The sequence below is a fragment of the Xenopus laevis genome, chromosome 6S (genome assembly GCF_017654675.1).
Source record: "Xenopus laevis strain J_2021 chromosome 6S, Xenopus_laevis_v10.1, whole genome shotgun sequence".
NCBI classification, from domain to species: domain Eukaryota; kingdom Metazoa; phylum Chordata; class Amphibia; order Anura; family Pipidae; genus Xenopus; species Xenopus laevis.
The window spans coordinates 85,068,998-85,091,917 of NC_054382.1; the positions used below are offsets into that span (position 1 = coordinate 85,068,998).

Below are 22,920 nucleotides of genomic sequence, written 5' to 3' on the forward strand. Positions count from 1 at the left end.
TATATATATATATACAATCACATTAACCTTTCAGTCTGCACACGATATACCAATGTCTTTCACTTCTGGGTGCTGTGACGTGGTTGTAAAGATAAAAGAAATCCGTGGTCTCACACACTCCAGTTAATCACTTGATTTAAATTTTATTCACTGCATTTTATTATATAAAAGCATTTACATTTCGGCTCATGGTCTGGAGCCTTTGTCAAAATGGTGATGCATTTTGACAAAGGCTCCAGACCATGAGCCGAAACGTTAATGCTTTTATATAATAAAATGCGGTGAATAAAATTTAAATCAAGTGATTAACTGGAGTGCGTGAGACCACGGCTTTCTTTTATATATATATATATATATATATATATATATATATATATATATATATATATATATATATATATATATATATATATATATATATATATATATATATATATATATACCTTTTTGCTCCAATAAACACCAGAATTTTTGCATTAAGTCCTGAGACTGCAAAATATTTTTGGGTTTTTGCTAAAGGACAGCATTTAAGCCTATGTTTTGGAAAACAGAACTGATTCTTTGAAAGACTGATCATCTCATGCAAATTTACTTGCATTTTATAACATAATGAGTAGGAGGTTGGGCAGTGGTATTGCAGCAGATGTGGTCTTGGTAGATCTTGCCAAGAAATGCTATGGCACCATATAAACAGTTATTGTTTAAGTTAAAACGTGTTGGTCTTGGAAACAAAATCAGCAATGTGAGAATTGTGAGAATCATGTTTTATATTAACATCAAAGCAGCTGGAATGGGTAACACAATGTAACACAAAATAAAACAAACACTAATTAATATGAGATCTGCCTAAATAAGTATCACTCCAGACAAAACCAGGCTTTTGTAGAAGACACTGGGGAAAAACACGAGGCATCGTTTCAAAATTCTGTTGTTCGCAATCCAGCCTGTTCTAGCTCAGCTGCAACAGTAGGACCTCAGCTAAGAACTGGAGAACTTTCCCTCTCCCTTCCAGACTTCAGACTCTGTTTTCCCAGCTTTCATAGAGCTGATTTTGGAAAGATAACTAACATACCCATATACAGTATGTCTGCAACCTAAGAATAATTCACAAGGGTAAATATATGCTACCTTTGCTACTTTTGAATAGAAAGATCATATACAGAGTAGTTGTCAGTTCTGATTATCAATAACCTGAAATTAAGTACTGAGAGCAATATATTGGTTTAATAGTGGCACAAGAATATGTAAAACAATTAAATCCATTTATGGTGCATTATTCTTTGAAGTGATATTTGAGTTTAAATACATGTTGGATACTTATACAATGTACAATGCAATATACAACTTAAATAATAAGGGGCTATAGGTGGCCATAGACGTTAGGATTTTTATAAAAAATTTTATAAAATTTTCCGTTGTTGTAAGTTTATCTTGAAACAATCGCTTAAATGTACGATTTGGCGATCAACTAAAAAGACCATTTCAAGCAATATTGTCTAGTTGAAGCTAGAAAAACAGTGGTTGGCTGCCAGCTTGGCCCTGCAAACAGTTGGACATTGTAAAGGTTTTACTGTGACCAATGAAAATTTTCTAACCTGGCTGATCAATTATTTTTGACTGCTGTCGGATAAAAAATCATTAGATGCATGATTGTTCGGTGCCCACTAAACATAATTTGACGGATTTGTTGGATTGCACAAGAATTGGTCGTTCAGGAGAGAAAAATCTTAACGTCAATGGCCACCTTAAGGTAATAACAAATCATCTAGGAGATTACAGACAATGCAATAGAGATGACTGAGATAGAAATGATCTGTAGAAGCTAATGGAAGTAAAATATTGAACTAAAGACTGTATAAACAACACATCTACAGTATATAGCACTATTTAGCTCTTCAGAGTAAAAAAAAAAAGATTTATAAAAATAGATGCAGCTCAAAGAAAGAGAACGATATCTAAAAAGGGAATACAACATTGTTTTTTGGAAACTCTTCTGTTGTTTATATAGACAAGCTGCTGTGTAGCCAAGGAGGGCAGCCATTCAAAGCTGAAAAAAGACATAGGATACACAACTGATAACAGATAAACTCTGTAGTGTACAATGAGATTATTCAGAATGTATCTGTATATATTGTCATTCTTTTAAAACACTTTCATTTTTTTGGTGTTACTGTTCCTTTAATAGCAAAGTGTTGCTTGGGGGTGCTATGCGATACCATTGATGGGATAAGTACCGCAAAAGATTTGCAGTGATGTTACTCTCTGAAGTTAATGATTGCATGTTGTAGCCCAGTAATAATATGTTTCTTGTTTTTAGGACTACTCATGAAAGACACAAGAATAATTCTTCCTGCATATGGAGGTATTTTGATCATTGCCATGCAGTAATTGTAGATGTAGATCAATTAGTAACACTTCAAACTTGACGTTGGAAATCCCTACCAAGTACCATAGCTTATGAACCACAGTTATTACAAGAAGAGTGACGTGTGTCACTACACCTTGGTTTAACTCCTAAAAAATATCAATGTTGTGTTCAGGCATTAAATATGTTTGCGGTTTCACTGCTCATACCCAGCATATTATAATCATGGAAATGATTTTCTTTATGTACACTGCCATGTTCTATGGGGCAAATTCACTAACAGGTGAAAATTCGCCAGCGCGGGCTTCGCGAACATCGCAACACTTCACCAGGTGTAAATTTGCTTGGACAATGCTAATTCACAAAGATCCGAAGTTGCTCACAGCAGTTCGAAGTTACGCTAGCGTTGGCTACCGTATATACTCGAGTATAAGCCGACCCGAGTATAAGCCGAGGTACCTAATTTTACCTACAAAAACTGGGAAAACTTATTGACTCTAGTATAAGCCTAGACACAACTACAGCCCTGTCTCCCAGCAGCGCACATTCTGCCAAAGCGACCCCCCCAGAGATCAACCGGACTTCTTTGCAAAGTTGATGGTGACAGAGAATTGCCAAACGGATTACTGTGTGCATTGTCCCACTGTCCCACTACCATGTGCAGAGGGTGCTGTTTGATATTGCCATCACTGTTAATCTTTCGTATAACCAACAGAGGGCGCTGTGTGATATTGCCATCACTGTTAATCTTTCGTATAACCAACAGAGGGCGCTGTGTGATATTGCAGTCACTGTTAATCTTTCATATAACCAACAGAGGGCACTGTGTGATATTGCAGTCACTGTTATTCTTCCATATAACCAACAGATGGCGCTGTGTGATATTGCAGTCACTGTTATTCTTCCATATAACCAACAGAGGGCGCTGTGTGATATTGCAGTCACTGTTATTCTTTCATACAACCAACAGATGGCGCTGTGTGATATTGCAGTCACTGTTATTCTTTCATATAACCAACAGAGGGTGCTGTGTGATATTGCAGTCACTGTTATTCTTTCATATAAACAACAGAGGGCGCACTGTTATTCTTTCATATAACCAACAGAGGGTGCTGTGTGATATTGCAGTCACTGTTATTCTTTAATATAACCAACAGAGGGCGCTGTGTGATATTGCAGTCACTGTTAATCTTTCATATAACCAACAGAGGGCACACTGTTATTCTTTCATATAACCAAGAGATGGCGATGTGTGATATTGCAGTCACTGTTATTCTTTCATAACCAACAGAGGGCGCACTGTTATTCTTTCATATAACCAACAGAGGGCATTGTGGGATATTGCAGTCTCTCCCCAAGTGTACTGTTGGTATAGGAATGATTAAAAGTGACTGCAATCTCAGCTACTCGGGTCGGGTACCGCTGACCCGAGTATAAGCCGAGGTAGACTTTTTCAGCACATTTTGGATGCTGAAAAACTCGGCTTATACTCGGGTATATACGGTAATTAGCATATGGCGTGCAGTTAAAGTACAATGGCCGTATATGCTGCAGCAAATACATTAAACTACACAAGGCCAGGGAACCTTAATACAATTTTGTTATAATGCCCTACACATGTGCCCCCAGTATAGTTTAGGTGCCATATGTTAGCAAATGTAGGGGGGAAGGAGGGTACTAAAATTTACGATCTTTTTCAGTCTATCACCCTTTAAATAGGAAAAAACGACAGCTTTTTTTTTGAGGAACTCCTATCTACTCTATTGCACTTCGCCTGGTCTGAGGTGACGAAGGCAAGTCTGGCGATAGAGGTAACGGTCAGTAAAATCAAAAACGTAGTGAATTTGCGTAGTAACGCGTTTTCGCCAGAACGAAAATTCGCCTGGCGTTAGAGTGCGAAGTTGCGCCAGAGTCTATCTCCTTGGCGAAATTACGCCAGTGAATTTATGCCAGCTACCGTTAGTAAATCAGTGAAGTGCCGAAATGACGTCACACTGGTGAATTTTGACCAGCATTAGCCACTTCGCCCTTTAGTAAATTTCCCCCTATGTGTCATATAGCAAAATAATTGTCAATGTAACCCTTGGGAAACAAAACTGACAACAGTTTCAACTTCACTACTCGTTTGAGTGTATATTGTTAGCCTTAAAGGATAACTAAACCCTAAAAATAAATATGCCTTAAGATGCTGTATTTTTTATACTGAATGTATTGAACCAGCCTAAAGGTTCAGCATCTCTATAGAACTAATAATACAGTCCTTTAAATTTGCCACAGGAGTTTCCCATCTTGGATTTTGTTAAGAGTATCTACGACAGGCACTACAGTCATATAAGCTAATGCTACAGGACTGATTATTAAATTCTGATGCTAATTGCATTTGTTTTGGAGCTACCATGTAATGAGAATCTGAATTAACTACTAATCAGCCTTGTATTGCGACTTTTATGTTCTATATATACAGCATATCATGCTCAATAAGTGACAGCAGCACAGAGTATGTGCAGTGAACTTGCAGCTGTGGAGCTACTGGGGCATCTTTGGAGGCACAGCTCTTCACTCCTAGAGGACTGTGGTTCTAGTGGGCTTATATAGAAGCCCAAAACAAAATGTAAAATATTTCTGCCCTACTTATTTGGGTAAGCTTTAGTTCTCCTTCAATTGTTAGTGTAGTATATGGAGGTGCTAGAGACTGACCATTGGGCTGACAAAACTAGGAAACGAGGGATGCCAAGACGGGATTGGTACATGCCTATATATTTCAAGGCAAATATTACATTCTCACTATCACTGGGCTACTGTACCTGTACATTGGCCTCTCTTTAAGGGTTGCAGTTGGCTATTAACAGTGTTGCAGTTTAAACATTTCTTTACATTAGTCATATTATTATTTACAGCTTTCTCACACACAGAACCCGGTGCCAGACCTGATTAAAGATCTAATCTGAAATTAGAAATGATTTGTTATTAAATGTTAGTAAACAAACTGAGAAATCCACCACCAGGGACTGATTCAGGAGGGTTAACTCCTAAATACATCTTTCATCATGCATCTCAGACAGGGACCTGAAAATGTGTTAATATTCTGCTGTTAAAAGATAATTAAGATAGGATCAGTAAATGCTTCTACACCAAGTTCAATTAGCAAAATGAATATAGAAATTAAGCATGTTAGGAATAATGCCACCAGAATACAAATCATATAGGTACAGAACTAACAACAATATGCACTTATATAAAATAGTGCATTTTTTACAAGGGTGGTGGTTTGCTTTATGGGTAATGTCACTAACTTTAGTTGCTCTAGGGTTATCAGACATATAGTTATTTTGGGCATTTTAGCCACTGCATCCAAACACCACTACAATAAATACGGAATCAAAACAGCTCCAGTGATAGCAATTAAGCCATATCTCATAAAAATGGGTACATTGTCACACACTAAACACAATTGTATGTGCTTTTAGACAAGAATTACATTGCAAATTGTCCACACAAATTTTTCCCTTGAGCCCCAAATGATATAAACATTGGACAATTGTCGGCTTTCCAACACGACTTCTAAATGAGGCAAATATGTTGTGGAAAAAGCACTGAAAGCACTCACAAGCTACTGTATGTCTCGTTTATAAAAACAAGCACAATTGTAAATAATAAAAATGCATGTAATATTGTGTGCATTTATATTTTATTTACACGGATACATAACTCAATCAACATACCACTATAATTACAGCTTGTGTCTTGTGTATTCAACAAAGAGCTTATTGTCAGTTGTCAAATAGGGTGCAATGTGCAAAGAATAGAACTGCTAGATGCAAGATGCCCTAGAATTACCACCTAATTATTATTATTACCACCTTATTATTGTACTTTCAAAGATCACTTGGCTTGCTGAATTGTGCCTAGTGTTCTAGAATTCTGGGGAAAAACCACTGCTTTGTAGATAAAAAGAATGGTGTTTAGCATGCACTTTTTACTTTGCACTGGCATTTCTACATAAGCCCTAGTTGGGATGATATAATATTTTTATAGCACTGATTCTAAATATATGTTTAAGATCAGTATACTTGATTGAGAACACCCAGGATAGCATCAACAGAACCAAACCCTTAGTCATGTGACTTGAAAGAACATGACCACTGACCATGAGATATGTTTGTTTACTGGTGAATTTTTTTATTATTATTTTCAAATTTGAGCTGATGCCACAGAAAACAATGGTTTCCACATATTAATGGTGGGATGGTAATGGTAATGTCCGGGTATCGGATGCCTTACCCTGGAAACTAGGTATCCAGAAAGCTCTGAATTATGGAAAGTCTCCCATACACTCCATTTTATCTAAATAATCCAGATTTTAAAATGATTTTTTTCTTTGCTCTGTAATAATAAAACAGTACCTTGTAGTTGATCCAAACTGAGATAAAATGAATCCATTTTGGAAGCAAAACCAACCTATTGGTTTAATTTAATGTTTACATAAGGTATAAAGATTCAAATAACAAAAAGATCTGTTATCCAGAAAACCCTAGGCCCTGAGCATTCTGGAAAACAGGTCCCATACCTGTACCTATCCACAGTGCTAGTACGATAGCTGCATTCAAAATTATGTTGTTTTACTATTAATTCTGAGGTGTTCTTTATATAAGATGGCTCAAGGCAGGGCCGTCCCTGCCATGAGGCAAGATGAGAACCCAGGATAGCCCCTGGCTCAAGGTTACCTGAACATTAGAATTCCAACTATAATATACAATACACTGTATGTGACTTCCCTTGAAGAATAATAAGAATAATACAAATGATCAGCTATGAAATATGCAATTCAAACATGGCATATCCAGTTTAAACATAAGATTTTATCCTTTGTCCGCTGCTAACCAAGTCATAGCATTTTAATGCCATTTGCAATAGCGTTTGCTCCGTGTGGAATGCTTTGCAGAAAGCAAACAGATTGAGAATGACATTCTTTAGACCAGGAGTTCTCAAAGGGCAAGATTCCAGCCATCCAACTCTTCTGAATACGATGCCTTGATTAATAAGTGGTCCATTCATACTGCTCTGTTTAATTTCTTTCTGTATAATGCATTATTGTCCCATTATCTATGGCTCTATAACACTTGTGTTGGTTGCAAAGCACAGAGTTTTGTTAACAAGACCAACACACTTTGGCAAGAGTGACTTATTGAAATCAAATAAGAAAATAGTGAGGCGTAGTTACATTACCATCACACTGTTGTTACCTTAGTCAGCATAGGTTAGTTTCTGAATGTGATCTTGGTGCTTTTCTCTTCACTTAATAAAGTGCAATTATTGAGATGTCTGGTATACTATCAACACAGTCTTAGCAGAAATCATTATATATAAGCTAATTTACTATCAATATAACAGAGACCATTATAATATCACACTCAGCCAGTGTGGGCTGGGTATACTATTGACATATAGCTGTTTTTTTCCTAAGTGCACACTGAACTCAAATCACTCAAATTAGGAATCTCCATTTCATTCTACACATCTTGTCATTTCACACCCCATGGACACTGCATAATAACTGGCACCATGACAAGAAAACAATATTTTCCAAAGTCAGATGGCATGGTCTTGTGTAGATAATTATAAACCTTAACATTGCTACAAATCATGTGTACATATTACAAAAAGGACATTTATTCCAAATTCAGAAACTAAATACTGAATCATCATTCAGATGTTGCCCATGGCTTCTCGCTGGGTAAAATGAATGTATCTGATTAAGGATCTCTTTGTTCCATTATTGTCCATCATTATTTACTGATCGCCTGCTTCAAACTTTATATTCCATAACTGCATTTAACTATCACTTTACAGCCGGTGACTTATGAAAACTATAAACGTATCCCGATCGATACTGTTTTTCAAATTGGAACGACTGTATTTCTAACTTCCACTTGACTGGGTAAATGGTGATTCAAAATAGAACAGAATCTATCTTCCGTGAATAAATCGTGTTTGGCTTTATTTTGCTGCTGTTTAATGTGTATTTATTCTGAAATCAAAATAAATGTTTTACTGCTGAATGCAGTTGAGGCAGATTTATATTGTGTCATGAAGGGGATGGATACTCTATGTGGTCATATGATAGAAATATATAAATGCATGAAAGATATAAGTATGTGTTACATGGTCTATTTTGGTGGCAAACTTTCGCTATAATGGCATGCAATGATTTTTTTGCCCCCATAGTAGCAGTGGTTCCTAAAATATATCTAAATCTAAAATTAGTGTTGCTATTATTTGGAATGCAATTTGGCAGTAGCATTATTATTCTGGTGACCCAGTGCTTTCGACGCTGCATGCACACGTTCACTTGCAGTGGTGGGGATAGCACGGACACTGGGGTGCCGGACACTAGGACCCAGTGGCCAAGGGGCACCCAAGCCTTAAATTGGGGCATGACAATGGCACAGGCGGTACCTGAGAAATATTTATGATGCATTATAAGACAGGCGTAAAGGTGCCCACCGGGGCTGCCACCTAGGGGCCTCACATACCCCTTCAGGACCCCACCCCAGACATGAGCTTCTCCATAAGCGATACCCAATGCCCTCCTCCCTTTGCACATACACTTTGCTCACCACAATCAGCGAGGGATCAGGGGCCCAACAGATTCCGGCAGGGAGCAGGTCTGGCCAGGGCCCACCAGGTTTTTTTCCCAGTGTCCAGCTGGCTCAATCTGACACTGTGTATTTTAACACTTTGCAAAATCTCTTTATGACTTCACTGATTCCTGTGAGGAGGGTAGTGGGTTAGTGCCCCCCAAATAAGAGATGATGGGAATTAGCGATGGGTGGATCTGACTCGTTCTGTCTCACCAAAAATTTGTGAAAAGGTGGAAAATTTGGCAAATGCATTGATGTCAACGCCTGACAAATGATTTTTGATGTGCAGCAATTTTCTTTACCCATTGGAGTCTATAGGGCAGATTCACTAAAAGGGCTAACGCTAGTGACTTTTTGGCAGTGTTACCATCCACAGCGAAATCGCCAATTCACTAATTGGGGCAGGTGCCAATTCGCTAGCGAAAGAGACCACCGTGCTCGTTCGCACTCTATGGACAGGCGACTTTTTGCTCTGGCGAAAAGTAGTTACTCTGCAAATTCAGTAAAGTGAGGATTTTGCTGAACGTTACCGCTTTCCCCAGAGTTGACTTCGCCACTGTGTGGCTTCCTGTGTGCTGAAAATGCATTAAGGTTCCAAAAACGCTGGCGACTTTTCCTTATTTGAAGCGGAATTGCCTGCAAAAGTCCTGACTTAAACTTTTTTTGGCTGACTTAAATTTTTTTTGGGTAACCGGTTTTCTCCAGACATTTCATAACATATGGAACATTAATTTTACAGTGGGCTCATGTGCAGGGTATTATATTAACTCTCTTGTCTTTATTAAGGTTCCCTGGAGATTTGTAAGAAAAAGTGGTAACTTTAAGCATTTGCATGAACATTTATAAAAAAGACCTCCATACAACTTTAAATTACCAGCCGTATGCAAATATACCTAAGCGCAAGATCACTAGCGAATCTTCGCTAGGCACAAACGAACGCTAGCGCATCTTTGCTATAAAATTCTCACACTGCCGAAGCAAAAAGTCGCCAGAGTTCGGCGCCCAGGGTGCAACTTCCCATATTAGTGAATTAGTATGGTGGTGGCGAATTTGCGCCTTGCAAAGTGGTGCGATGTGTACGAAGCGGTCACTGGCGACAACTCGCCCTTTAGTGAATCTGCCCCATGGTCGTTATTTTTGCGCCAAAACCTTGCGAAGGATTACACTTATCACTAATTGTAATACTACATAGCCAACTAAACATTATCAATCCTACAGTTTCCATCTGTTGCTGAACCACCTTTCAGTATGCAACAACAACCAGAGCTGAAGTAGTAGTTCAACAACAGGTGGAGCGCCAAGTAACTGACAGCAGTCAAGTAAATACTTACCGGTATACAGGTATGGGATCCATTATCCAGAAACCTGTTATCCAGAAAGCTCTGAATTACGGAATAGCCGTCTCCCATAGACTCCATTATGTTCAAATAATCCTAATTTTCAAAAATGATTTACTTTTTCTCTTTAATAATAAAACAATAACTTGTATTTGATCCAAACTAAGATATAATTTGTTCTTATTGGAAGGAAAACCAGCCTATTGGGTTCATGTAATGTTTACATCATTTTCTAGTAGACAAGACATGAAGATCCAAATTACAGAACAATCCTTTATACAAAAAACCTCAGGTCCCGAGCATTCTGGATAACAGATCCAATACCTGTATTTATTAGTTAATGCTGTTAATGATGACAAATTTCCACTTACCAAGGAAAGCAATCCATATGTAGAATGACCCCTTTATTGTGATACAGGCAGGACCGCCATCAGAAATCGCAGGGCCCCATACGACAAAATTTCCTGGGCTCCCTGGGCTGCACCCACCGCAAGCTCCACCTACAGGTCCGCCCTCCCCACCCCACAGGTCCGCCCCCCACCACACAGTAAAAAAACAAAAAAAATATTGGCGGCTAGGGTTCCCACATGTTAATAAAAAATAAAAAGATATTGGTAGTCAGGGCCCCCCATAAAAACATTTGTGGCCAGGGCCCTCCCATTAAAAAATATTTGTGGGTAGGAGCCCACATGAGAAAAAAAATTGGTGGCCAAAATTGGTTGCCAGGCCACATTATGAGAAAATTGGTGGCCAGAGCCCCTTTAACGTCCATGCCTTCCCGAAGTCAGCAGCTCTCAGAAAGATGGGGGGCCCGGCTAATCAAGTAAGTATGGCGTGGCTAGGCCCCCCTTACCCTCGGGCCCCCTACAACTCTCCCCCCTGTCCCCCCCCTGATGGCTGCCCTGAATACAGGTATAGGATCCAATATTCAGAAACCTATTACTGAGAAAGCTCTGAATTACAGGAAGAACATTTCCCTTTGACTCTGTTTTAAACAGTTAATTCTAATTTATTAAAATGATTATTTCTTTCTAGGAAATAATAAAACCGTACCTTGTTAACTAAGCTGCATAAATTCAAAACAAATCACATTGGGGTTATTTAATGTTACAGTGTGTGCAGGTGTAAGTTTTACAAAACGTTAATGCAAGTGTTAGCTGTAAAATGTGTAGAAGAAAATGCAAAGAAACAAGGCCAATGCCAAGTCTTCTTGAAATGTGGCCCATTTTGAATTTTTTGCCAGGGCACTAAACCATATGCATTTGCTACTCAGTGATTGATGGGGTACTTTCATTACAACCAGAAATAAAACACACATACAAATTTAATATGGAAGTGGCTAAAATTATAAATATGTCTGCCATACTGAGTGCAAGTTTTGTCCTGACTCTTTTGTCCCCCCCCCCCAATGTTCTACTGACCCTTATGTAGCCATCTGCAGCAATACGGCAATATCACCTTCTATTAATACGTACCGGTGTACTTATTCAGACCAGTAGTAGGATAAGGGTACAAGGTAGATATCTCAATGTAGATTTGAGGTCATGAAGGTCTTTCCCACATTGAGAATTATGCAAGGGAAGGTGTATTTCTGGGGAATTTGTTTTAAAGCTTTTAGACGGGGCTAAAGAGGGTTTAGCATACTGAACTTGGTGGACTTTATCCTTTGTAACCTCACTGGCTAAATGAATTATTAACATAAATATCTCCGAGGAGAGGCTGCATGGACACAGCAGGTATTTTTTACAAATCCCATGCAATAGTAATATTATGCACACTCAAAGATAGGCATAGTACATTACACATTAATATGGACATGTTCCTGGAACACTAAGCGAGAAGATGTATATTTATTTACACTTGTAGTCCATGAGGGATCTTTAGAAAATAGCATGCCAGATGTAAATGCACTGGTCTGGAGTCTACATGTGTCCTTATTTACAGGTTAAGTTAAAAAAGAAATTACAAAAATAAAATTTTAAGCAACAGGACTTTTTTTAGTCAAAAGGAAAGGTCATTGTCCTATGCCAGAGTTGTGCCATAAGCCTCTAAAGCCTATACTCAAATTGTTCTATATTCAGTTAACAGAACTAGAACAAAAAAAAAACATTCACCAAACTATTAGATGATTCATCAGATGACAGAAAGTAACCAAGAAACTGGCATTACACTGACCTTGTCAGCTCTTCCGAGAAACAGAAACTGCGCCTATAACTGATGGATGTTAAATTGTATCTTGTTTTGTAAGGTCTCTCGTCATTATTTGTTTGTGATGTAGGGAAATTCCATATATCATGAACAGAGGCATTGTCTGCTGAGATAAGAATGGAACTGTGTATCAATTAAATTGTTCCCTGTGTTCTAGTGCTGAAGGCTATGCATTATCCAGTGACTGCAGCACTCTGATAATTGTAGTGATATTTCAGTGTTGTAATTTTATTGGCTCATTAGCTCATGTAAATAAAAAAGTGGCAACGTTTCGGGCCTTGCAGGGCCCTTTAGCCTGGGCTTGATAAAGAGCCCTGCGAGGCCCGAAACATTGCCGATTATTTGTCTACGTGAACTAATGAGCCAGTAAAATTACAACACTGAAATATCACTACAATTATCAGAGTGCTGCAGTCACTGGATAATGCATAGTATTCCCTTGAACCGTAGCAGGTTGGGCTAATCACTGCTGAGCACCTGATCCGAAAGGATTGTGCACAAGGTTTGAACGCTCCATTTCTGTGTGGAATTGCTAATGCTGAAGGCTGAGAATTCTGAGCCATGAACTGATATATATATATATATATAGTGTAAAACAAGTGTAGAAAGGTAAGAGTCACAGCCGGAAGACAAAAGCAACATCTGGCAACACTGAGCAAAAGATCAGTATATATTATAAAATACATATCATCGGCTAATGTTTATTTACAGTTCCATATTTGTACCATAATGTTTTGTTACCTATTATTTTATATACCCAAAGTAAAAATACTCAGAAACAACTATGGACTATTTTATCCAAAGATAGCCAATACTAACTACTAACTACTAGTTTCTGGTGTCATTATATAATCAGTACTAGCTACAGGATTATCTTAACCAATTAATACTAACCACAGAGAAGGTTTTCCAGAACTTACAATGCAATAATATGTCCTGAGAGAAATAATCAAAGGACTATTCTATTCAGAAATGATCATTTCATTACAATTATATAATCTTAAAATACATTTATAGAATAGAGAACCCACTATGGACAATGGATACTATTAAAATTTCCATTGATAGCCAATAGTAACTACAGACCACTATACCTAGAGTGTCAACAGTAATTACTAAATATTTCTCCCAGAGGCAGCCAGTACCTGTACTAAATTTGTTCTATAAATTCAGAGATAGAAGATTATGCAATAAAAAGGAGCAAACATTTTCTATATAACTATTGCATCCAAACATCCAGGTGACATTTACCAACCACTTGTTTAAAAGCAAACATTTTATTAGTTGCACTGGGTTACTGGACCTGGACTAATTTGGGGACATCCGATTCCAATACAGATTATAACATTATACCCAGACAGAACCAATAGCAGCTATGTACCATTATATCCTAAGATACTAAATGCAAATTACAGGGAAATTATACCCAGAGAGTCCCACTAGTACCTATTGTCCAAGATATCAAATACAAATTATAGTGACTTGTATCCAAGGACAGCCAATAGTAAATCTGGAGTATTATATCTTAGGAAACAGGTAATGTTTTTACCGTGTTAGCCCGTTGAAAAAGTTATAGGGTAGTGGTGTAAAGGTGATATCTTTATTGGCTAAGATGATAATCAGCTTTGAAGAAGGAGCTGCAGTGTTCAGAAAGCTTGCTGTGATTATCATTTTATGTGATATCACTTTTGTTATGCTTCATAGCAAATGTTCTACCCTATAAAATCTTAGGCAACAAATACAATTACTTTGCGTTATATCCAAGCAATAGTAAATACGGACCATTATATAGTAAGCTATTCAATATAAAATACTAGAGCATTAGTTAATAATATGTAGCATTTTATAATAACACATTCAATACAAAGTACAGTGTGTAGTACCCAGGCATAACCAATCATACTACTTATATTCTGAGTAATAAGTATTATTTATAATTGCTGAATTCCAAATAGTGTTGCACAAGTAAATGCTGCCAGTGGTTGTGAACAAGAAAAGCCACATGCCCAATTGGTCCCACCATGAAAATGAAGTGGTGGGATAGTCCCTTACCTTGGCATAGCAAAAAGAAATAAGAAGAAGAGGGAGCAGGTATCCAAAGACAAAGGTGCACACCACATAGACCCTTTTATGCTGGGCATTTGGCCAGGATTCCCAACAGAAAGTCTGGTTGTTCTTATAAACCAAGCCCTGGTTGTAGGCAACTGGGGAAGCCATGGCAATGGAGAGGATCCAGATGAGAACGACACCCAGCAGGGCATTTCTGGACACCCTGATAGCAGAGGACCTCCTGGAGTGGACTATGGCCACGTATCTATCCACGGACATGGCAGAGAGTGTGAAGATGCTGACCAGCATGGACACGGTGAAGAAGTAGTGAATGAACTTGCAGATGAAGGCTCCGAGAACCCAGGTTGGCAGGACATAGACAGTGGACTGGAAGGGGATACAAAAGAGGAGATAAGCCAGGTCTGCGATACTCAAGTTCAAGATGAAGATGTTGGTGGTACTGCGGGGCTTCCCGGGCTTGTTTCGTGACAGCACCGTTATCACCAAGGAATTACCCAACACCCCCAGTGCGAATATTATCCCGAACACAACCAGAGTGATCACGTTGTCAATGCCGATTCCCAGCAGCGGTTTCACAACCGATTGTTCTTCTACAAGACTTGGCTCCAGCACTAACTCATCGCTATCGTTCCGGATTTCAGTGGTTTGATCCATCTTCTCCTGATTATCTTGTACCAAGTTGACAATACGCGCGACTATATTGTATCTCTTTAAATGAAACGGCGCGTAATTGCCTGCGCCAGACGATGCGCCGTGCGTAAAGTAGCCAGGTCTGATCTATGCGGGCAAATGTGGAGCTACCAAGTGTCAGCGGGAAGGAACGGCGCACACACAGTATGAAGTTTGTTGCGACTGTCCATGAGCTGAAACAGAGGAGGGAAAAGAGGAGGGTGCTCAGATCATGTGTGTTCGTTCCTTTCTGCTCTTCTTGCATTACCCTGAGTCAAACACCTCTCTTTACTGGAGCTGGAAATCCAGTTGTGGCTGAAGAACAGGAGTCTTGCCTGTTGCTTATTAAAGTGATACTGTCATGGGAAAACATGTTTTTTTTCTTTTAAATGAATCAGTTAATAGAGCTGCTCGAGCAGAATTCTGCACTGAAATCCAATTTTCAAAAGAGCAAACAGATTTTGTTATATTCAATTTTGAAATCTGACATGGGGCTAGACATATTGTCAGTTTCCCAGCTGCCACAGTCATCATGCCACTTGTTCTCTGATAAACTTCAGTCACTCTTTACTGCTGTACTGCAAGTTGGAGTGATATCACCAGATAACAGCTCCCTAACACAAGATAACAGCTGCCTGGTAGATCTAAGAACAACGCTTAATAGTAAAAGCCAAGCCCCACTGAGACTGATTTAGTTACATTAAGTAGGAGAAATAACAGCCTGCCAGAAAGTAGTTCCATCCTAAAGTACAGGCACAAGTCACATGGCTTGGGGCAGCTGGGAAACTGACAAAATGTCTAGCCCCATGTCAGATTTCCAAATTAAATATAAAAAAATCTGTTTGCTCTTTTGAGAAATGGATTTCAGTGCAGAATTCTGCGGGAGCAGCACTATTAACTGATGCGTTTTGGAAAAAACATGTTTTTCCATGACAGTATCCCGTTAAGCACTCATGCCTTGTTCTTGTTCATTCATGCGGAGCCACGTTTAGAGTTGCCCAATATGTACCTGATTTGTATTGGCTAATAACTAGAGAGAACTGCCAACATTAAAGGGAATGTAAACCCCAAAATAGAGTAAATGTCATTCTAAATAACTTCTAAATAACTTAATTATACATGACTTACATATTGTCAATGGTTTTAATGTCATTTGAAATGTAACAACTACCGAGAGCAGTGCCTGTCCCTTTCTATTCTCTGCATTTGAAACAAAACAATGTAGCAGAAGCCCTTAAAGGGGAACTATCACAAAAACGAAGATGCTTCAGCGTACTGAAATAAGAAACTTTTTAAATACAATCAGTTAAAATTCTTGTACTGTATCTGAAATTAAGTTCATTGTCACAATCCCTCTCTCAGCATCTGTTTCTCTTCATTCTGTCTTCATGCATGAGTTGGGTGTCAGATCATCATTGACAGTTAGATCCAGTATATCTTATAGGGGGCACCTTTTGCCTAGAATATGTATTAGAGTTCGCTTTATTAAAATCACCAGACATCATGTCTCTCTACATGCAGGATTTGTGCAAAATGCAGTTATTTTGTTTGTACTGGAATCAGTTATTTGAGTGAGCTCTAATAGGAAAGAAAGCCCCTAATTTGGATCTAACTGTCAGTGACTACCTGTCACCCAACTGTTGCATGAAGACAGAATGAAGAGAAACAGGTGCTGAGAGAGGAATAGTGAAGATAAACTTGATTATTTCAGAAACCATGCAGAATATATGATTAATATATATAATTAATTATGCCAAGGCTTATATTAAATCTTAATTTTTGGTGATAGTTCCCCTTTAAGTTGCATGCAAGGCTGACTGCTACTGATTGGTCACTGTGCAGAACCAGATAGATACAAGCTTCAATTACATTTACAAATAACTTTAAAACCATTAGGCATGAGCAAAATATTTTGCCACATTTTGAAACGAAAGCGGCCATAGATTCTAATGTGTAGTTTAAAAACTACATTTTTCTTGCAATGCCCCCCTAGAATTTTTCTATGTGATCTGTTTTGCTTGGGAAAAGGGCGATCTACTGCATCAGAAAAAAACACAGCCATCATTGTGATCCAACCATTGCTTTCCATATTAACCAGTGGGATCAGAAAATTTGGATTTTAGTTCTACGAAGAACAGTTGTAGCAAAGTGGAAGAAGGTTATATAACAAGGTAGGGCAATGTATATGCTAATGCAGAGTTAGAAGAAATGTACCATAGCCGCAGTGTCAGTTTTCCTTTCTATTCACATCAATGCATTTTGTTTAAATGTCATTGTTTCATGGCATTTTCTGTTATGTAAGTGAAAAATTGCGGGTTTACTCACCACTATTGCCAATAATGACTATATTAGGCAAAGTGTTATTTGTGGGGTTTACATCCCCTTTGCATTTGCTTAAATTCCTGTCCTCATACTTCAGCTTCCAGAAACATAACATCTTGCATTTCAGACTGCTAACAGGGAGAGGCAGTGTGGTCCATGGCCAGGGAAATAATGCAGCACCAGCCAGTTGCCTTATTAACTTGATTTCCCTAACCACCAGCCTCTTAGTCACCTGAAGCATTGCTGTCATTGTCTGACCGTAATGTCACTTTCATTAAACTGCATGTTCTTATGTTACAGTCTCTGTCTCACAGTCTTGCTTATGGCGTATCATGAAGATGTTTTGCAGAAAGATCCATGCTGCTAAACTGAAAGCCCTCACCCTGTACAAGCCTCAGGGTAGCTCATTTAAAATAAATGAATCAAATTCAATCTGTTATGGAACTGAATCACTTCAGAAAAAAAAGGAAGAAAAATGAGCTTCTAAACTGTGCTTTCTATACGCAGTACCAGTCTCACTAATTTTATTTATATGTGCATTTTTATCATCTATCTATCTATCTATCTATCTATCTTTCTTTCTTTCATTTGGAGGGGTTGAACTTGATGGACTTTGTCTTTTTCAACCCGATTTAACTATGTAACTAACTATGTAACTTTCTTTCTTTCTTTTTTTCTACTTTCTATTTATCTATCTATCATATCTAGGGATGTAGCGAACGGCGGAAAAAATGTTCGCGAACATATTCGCGAACTTGCGTCAAAAATGCGAACGGTTCGCGAACGTCGCGAACCCCATAGACTTCAATGGGAAGGCGAATTTTAAAAGCTAGAAAAGACATTTCTGGCCAGAAAAATTATTTTAAAGTTGTTTAAAGGGTGCAACGACCTGGACAGTGGCATGCCAGAGGGGGATCAAGGGCAAAAATGTATCTGAAAAATATATTGTTGACACAGCGCTGCGTTTTGTGCTGTAAAGGGCAGAAATCACACTACGTCACTCAGGTGATGTTTCTGGACACGGAATGTGAAAAAGCTCACACAGCTAGGTGGCACTTGGTTAAAGACTGGGCAAACAATGCCTGCAAGGGCAACGTATACAGTAGTGGGTACGGAATATATTATTGCTGCTGTAAAAACATCACTCAGGTGATGTTTACGGACACGGAATTATTATTGTTATTTAGACAGAATGTGAAAAAGCTCACACAGCTAGGTGGCACTTGCATACCTCCCAACTGTCCCTCTTTTGACCACTCAACCCCCTGTCCCTCTTTTGTACTGGAAAGTCCCTCTTTTCTCTGAACTGAACAGCCAGAAAAAAAACAGTTTCTAACTTAATTAGCTTTTGGCAGAGAGCTCAGAACAGCTAACAGGTGCAAATAAGATACTTTGTAACAATTTTGACTCTGGTTGGTGCTGGTAGTGGTGAACTACTAGGAGGAGCAGCACACCAGTCCCACTCCCCAACACAGCTAGACTAATAGCACTGGGCTCTTACAGTAGCAAAGTAAAAAAAACAAAAAAGAAAATAAAAGCAGTCCTAACAAGGACTATTGGGTTATTACAGCAGTCAGCAGATGAGATCAGAAGCAGTGCCCACAGCAGCTACATACAGAGCACTGCAGTAGAAGGTAGATTACTAGTCAGCAAAGCTAACTAACCTAAACTCACTGTCCCTCAAATCCCTGCAGAGTTCTGTCCCTACAATACAGAGCAGTATCAAGTAGATTACTAGCCAGCAAAGTTACTATCAACTGTCCCTCAAATCACTAAACAGCTCTCTCCCTACACTAGCTCTTCCAAGCACACACAGGCAGAATGAAAAAACGCTGCAGGGCTTCAGTTTATATATGGAAGGGGAGTGGTCCAGGGGGTGTGGGGGTGGTCCAGGAGGGAGAGCTTCCTGATTGGCTGCCATGTATCTGCTGCTCTGGGGTGAGAGGGCAAAAATAAGCGCCAGCTAAGGCGAACCCAAATTGGCGAACGTCGCGCGACGTTCGCGAACATTCGGCGGACGCGAACGTTCGATGTTCGCGCGAATTAGTTCGCGGGCGAACAGTCCGCGACATCCCTAATCATATCATATCATCTGATCTTATGTATGTCTGTGTGTTTATATTTCTCTCTGGATCTCTCTGTTTATAAACGGCGCATGCTTATAGTAAATTGCTATTGAGTTGATTTATTGTTTTGTAGTTCGACTTCAGGAATGCAATACATTTGCTATCAGTCAGTAGTAGAGCTACTGAGTTTTGCCGATGCTATGGTTTGTAAGTCTCTTGAAATTACTGAGTGATACCAGTGTGTTATTTTAATAAATGCAAAGGTATAGTTAAAAGTCAATCAAGTGAAGATACAAACAGCTCATCAATCAACTTTACACATTTCGGCAGTATTGCCCCCTCACTATCTCAGAACAGTTGATGGGTCACCTGCATTATCTTGCCCTCAGCACATCTGCACTTAATCATTATTTTGCTATTATTTCAGCTAAAGTTGTTTGTTCTACAAGACATGATGTATATGAGCTATATTCACTGTCATAAATCTGAACTACAATAGCAAGTATAACTTGTACCTATTGGACAAGCCCATCAGGGAACCAGAGACACTCGTAGAGACCACCCAAGTGTCAGGGGGTTTTACTCCTTGGGAAAAACAGCAGAGCTTTCTATTGTGACAGTTTATTTGATTTACAAGAGAGAGAGATAGAGAATATATATATATATATATATATATATATATATATATATATATATATATATATATATATATATATAGTATATATATATATATATACAGTATATATATATATATATATATATATATATATATATATATAAAAATCGAATGAAAGCTGTTGCACAACAGGGTCTTGCAAAAAAAGTAATTATTTATTGTTGCACAGATCGACGTTTCGACCCTCACTGGGGCCTTTGTCAAGACAAAGGCCCCAGTGAGGGTCGAAACGTCGATCTGTGCAACAATAAATAATTACTTTTTTTGCAAGACCCTGTTGTGCAACAGCTTTCATTCGATTTTTATACATATATTCTGTTAGCACCAGGGCAACAAACCCAGATAAGTGAGTGCAGGAGGCGTTCTACAATTTTTATATATATATATATATATATATATATATATATATATATATATATATATACATACACACACATAGGAAATGAAGAGAGGAAAAGGGGGGAGGCAAGAGAATACATGGAGGATAAAATATGTAGTGGAACACCAACAAGATAAAAACAGGAATGTACCTTAAGGGATGGGTAGATCCTGTAACAAAGCCGGGCAGGTTGTGCTGCAATCTTCTCAACAGATTCGGGGAGATTAGTCACCAGGCGACAAATCCCCTCTTATTCGGGGCGACTAATCTCCCCGAACTGCCTCCCACCAGCTAGAATGTAAATCGCCAGCGGGATGGCACTTGGAGCACTTAGTTTTTTTAATCACTTTTTTTAACATATACAACATAGAATCTATTCTTCCCGCGTATAAAGAGCAGAGTCAGCACAGTAGATGCTACATTTCCAGCTGACTTTTTGATCCATGCTGTGGCGATGTATACATGGTAACATACTGTGCTGTACAGATCAGAGAGAACAGTTATGTTTAGTACACCTCTGTACTAAATTTATGCTAAGAGATACTACACTATATTGGAATTGTTTTGTTCTCTTTTCCCTCTAATTGCCAATTTTCCTGCTTATGAGCGCTGGTCCTCCCAAAAATACGATTTGAATTCCATTACGAGTCTGAGGGAGAACAGACAATCTTTGGACCGGCAGAGGAAGCGGACCACCGGGATCTTTAATATCCTTTTTGTAATTCAAGCAGAGGATACACAGTATATAACAGATAAATTCTGAAGAATCCCATTGTATACTACAGAGCTTATTGTTATCTGCTGTGTATCCTCTGCCCTTTGAATGGCTGACACCATGCCTACACAGCAGCTTTTTTATATAAACTACACTTTCATTTTTTGGTGTAACTGTTCCTTTAAACAAGTTAAAAAGCAAAGGACCAAGGATAGACCCCTGCGTTACTGTACAAACAACACTAATCCAACTCTTTGTAAAACTATATTTCAGGCCAACATTCCTTAATTTAACCAGTAACCTTCTGTGTGGCATTGTATCAAATGCTTTAGCAAAGTCTAAGTAGATCACATCCACTGCCATCCCAGAATCAAGGTTCCTGCTTACCTCCTCATACAAGATAATTAAATTAGTCTGGCAAGATCTGTTACGCATAAAACCATGCTGGCACAAACTCATAGTTTTATGATTTCCAATGAAGTCAAGTATCTTATGCCTTTACAGCCCTTATATGTATTGTATGTATTACTGTTGTTTGGTTGCTATTGGTGACCAGAATAGCAACAAGCTTTATATCTTTCATTTCATGACACCATTGGTGCATTATAATATGGGTAGGATGGGATCACTGCTATAAAGAGGGCGAGAGCAGTCTTGCTATATGCAATACGTTCTGCAAAATGCACCCCCTTCTAAGGACTAATAGTTTATTTATAGCAATTTATACCAATTTATTCTGGATAAATAATGACTGTTTAACAGCCTGATGTATGTGTGACAATAGAAAGTAAAGGCACAGTGTACTGTAGCTATGGTATAATTACAGGTGTGTATGATTTTTATATGATGGCTGGATTAACCAGCATGATTTCTATTGCCTTATGACAGTTGTGTTGGACTGATAAAGCTGTCACAGTGATGCTAATGAAAGCTCCAAATGACAGATAAGTGGTTGATAGCAATGCTGAGAGATGAGTTAAGGTTGACAAGTTTTTATATAGAAAGCATCTATCTGTCTATATACACTCTAATATCTATCTATCTATGGTTTTGGCTGTAGAATTAAAAAATAATAAATCCCATCTAAGCGCTTCTTTCTATGAAACACATTCATCATGATATGCATGCAAATCGACAAGGGACACATGCAAATTGGTAACTAGTCCAGTTCATATACTGTACAGTATATTGCTTACATTGCATTCATTTTAACTAAAAGCACCTTAATTTCCTATGACTTATTGATGCTGATGAGCTCTAAATCCCCAGTACACAGAATGGAGAAGAACTGTTCAAGCAGTCATATTCTAACAAACTGGCACATTAATTAAAGTGGTAAATGTTTTGATAAATCTTTAAATTTATCAAACACTCTCTGTCAGGAACATGTTCATATCTTTACAAGACTCCTGAACAGCTGGGAATCCCTCTAAATTCTCATTTACCATCTGCCTCTTACATACTAACCTACA

At 38.4% G+C, this 22,920-nt stretch overlaps 1 protein-coding gene across 1 annotated transcript in view; it reads right to left on the reverse strand.

Annotated features, from left to right (window-relative positions):
• galr1.S (galanin receptor 1 S homeolog) overlaps positions 1-15,578 on the reverse strand; it is a 71,594-nt gene extending 56,016 nt beyond the window's left edge. Inside the window, exon 1 of the mRNA XM_018223589.2 lies at positions 14,604-15,578. Coding sequence (XP_018079078.1) covers positions 14,604-15,275 — 672 coding nt within the window. The 5' untranslated portion in view covers positions 15,276-15,578. The remainder of the gene's footprint in view (positions 1-14,603) is intronic.
• Between the last annotated feature and the right edge of the window lie 7,342 nt (positions 15,579-22,920).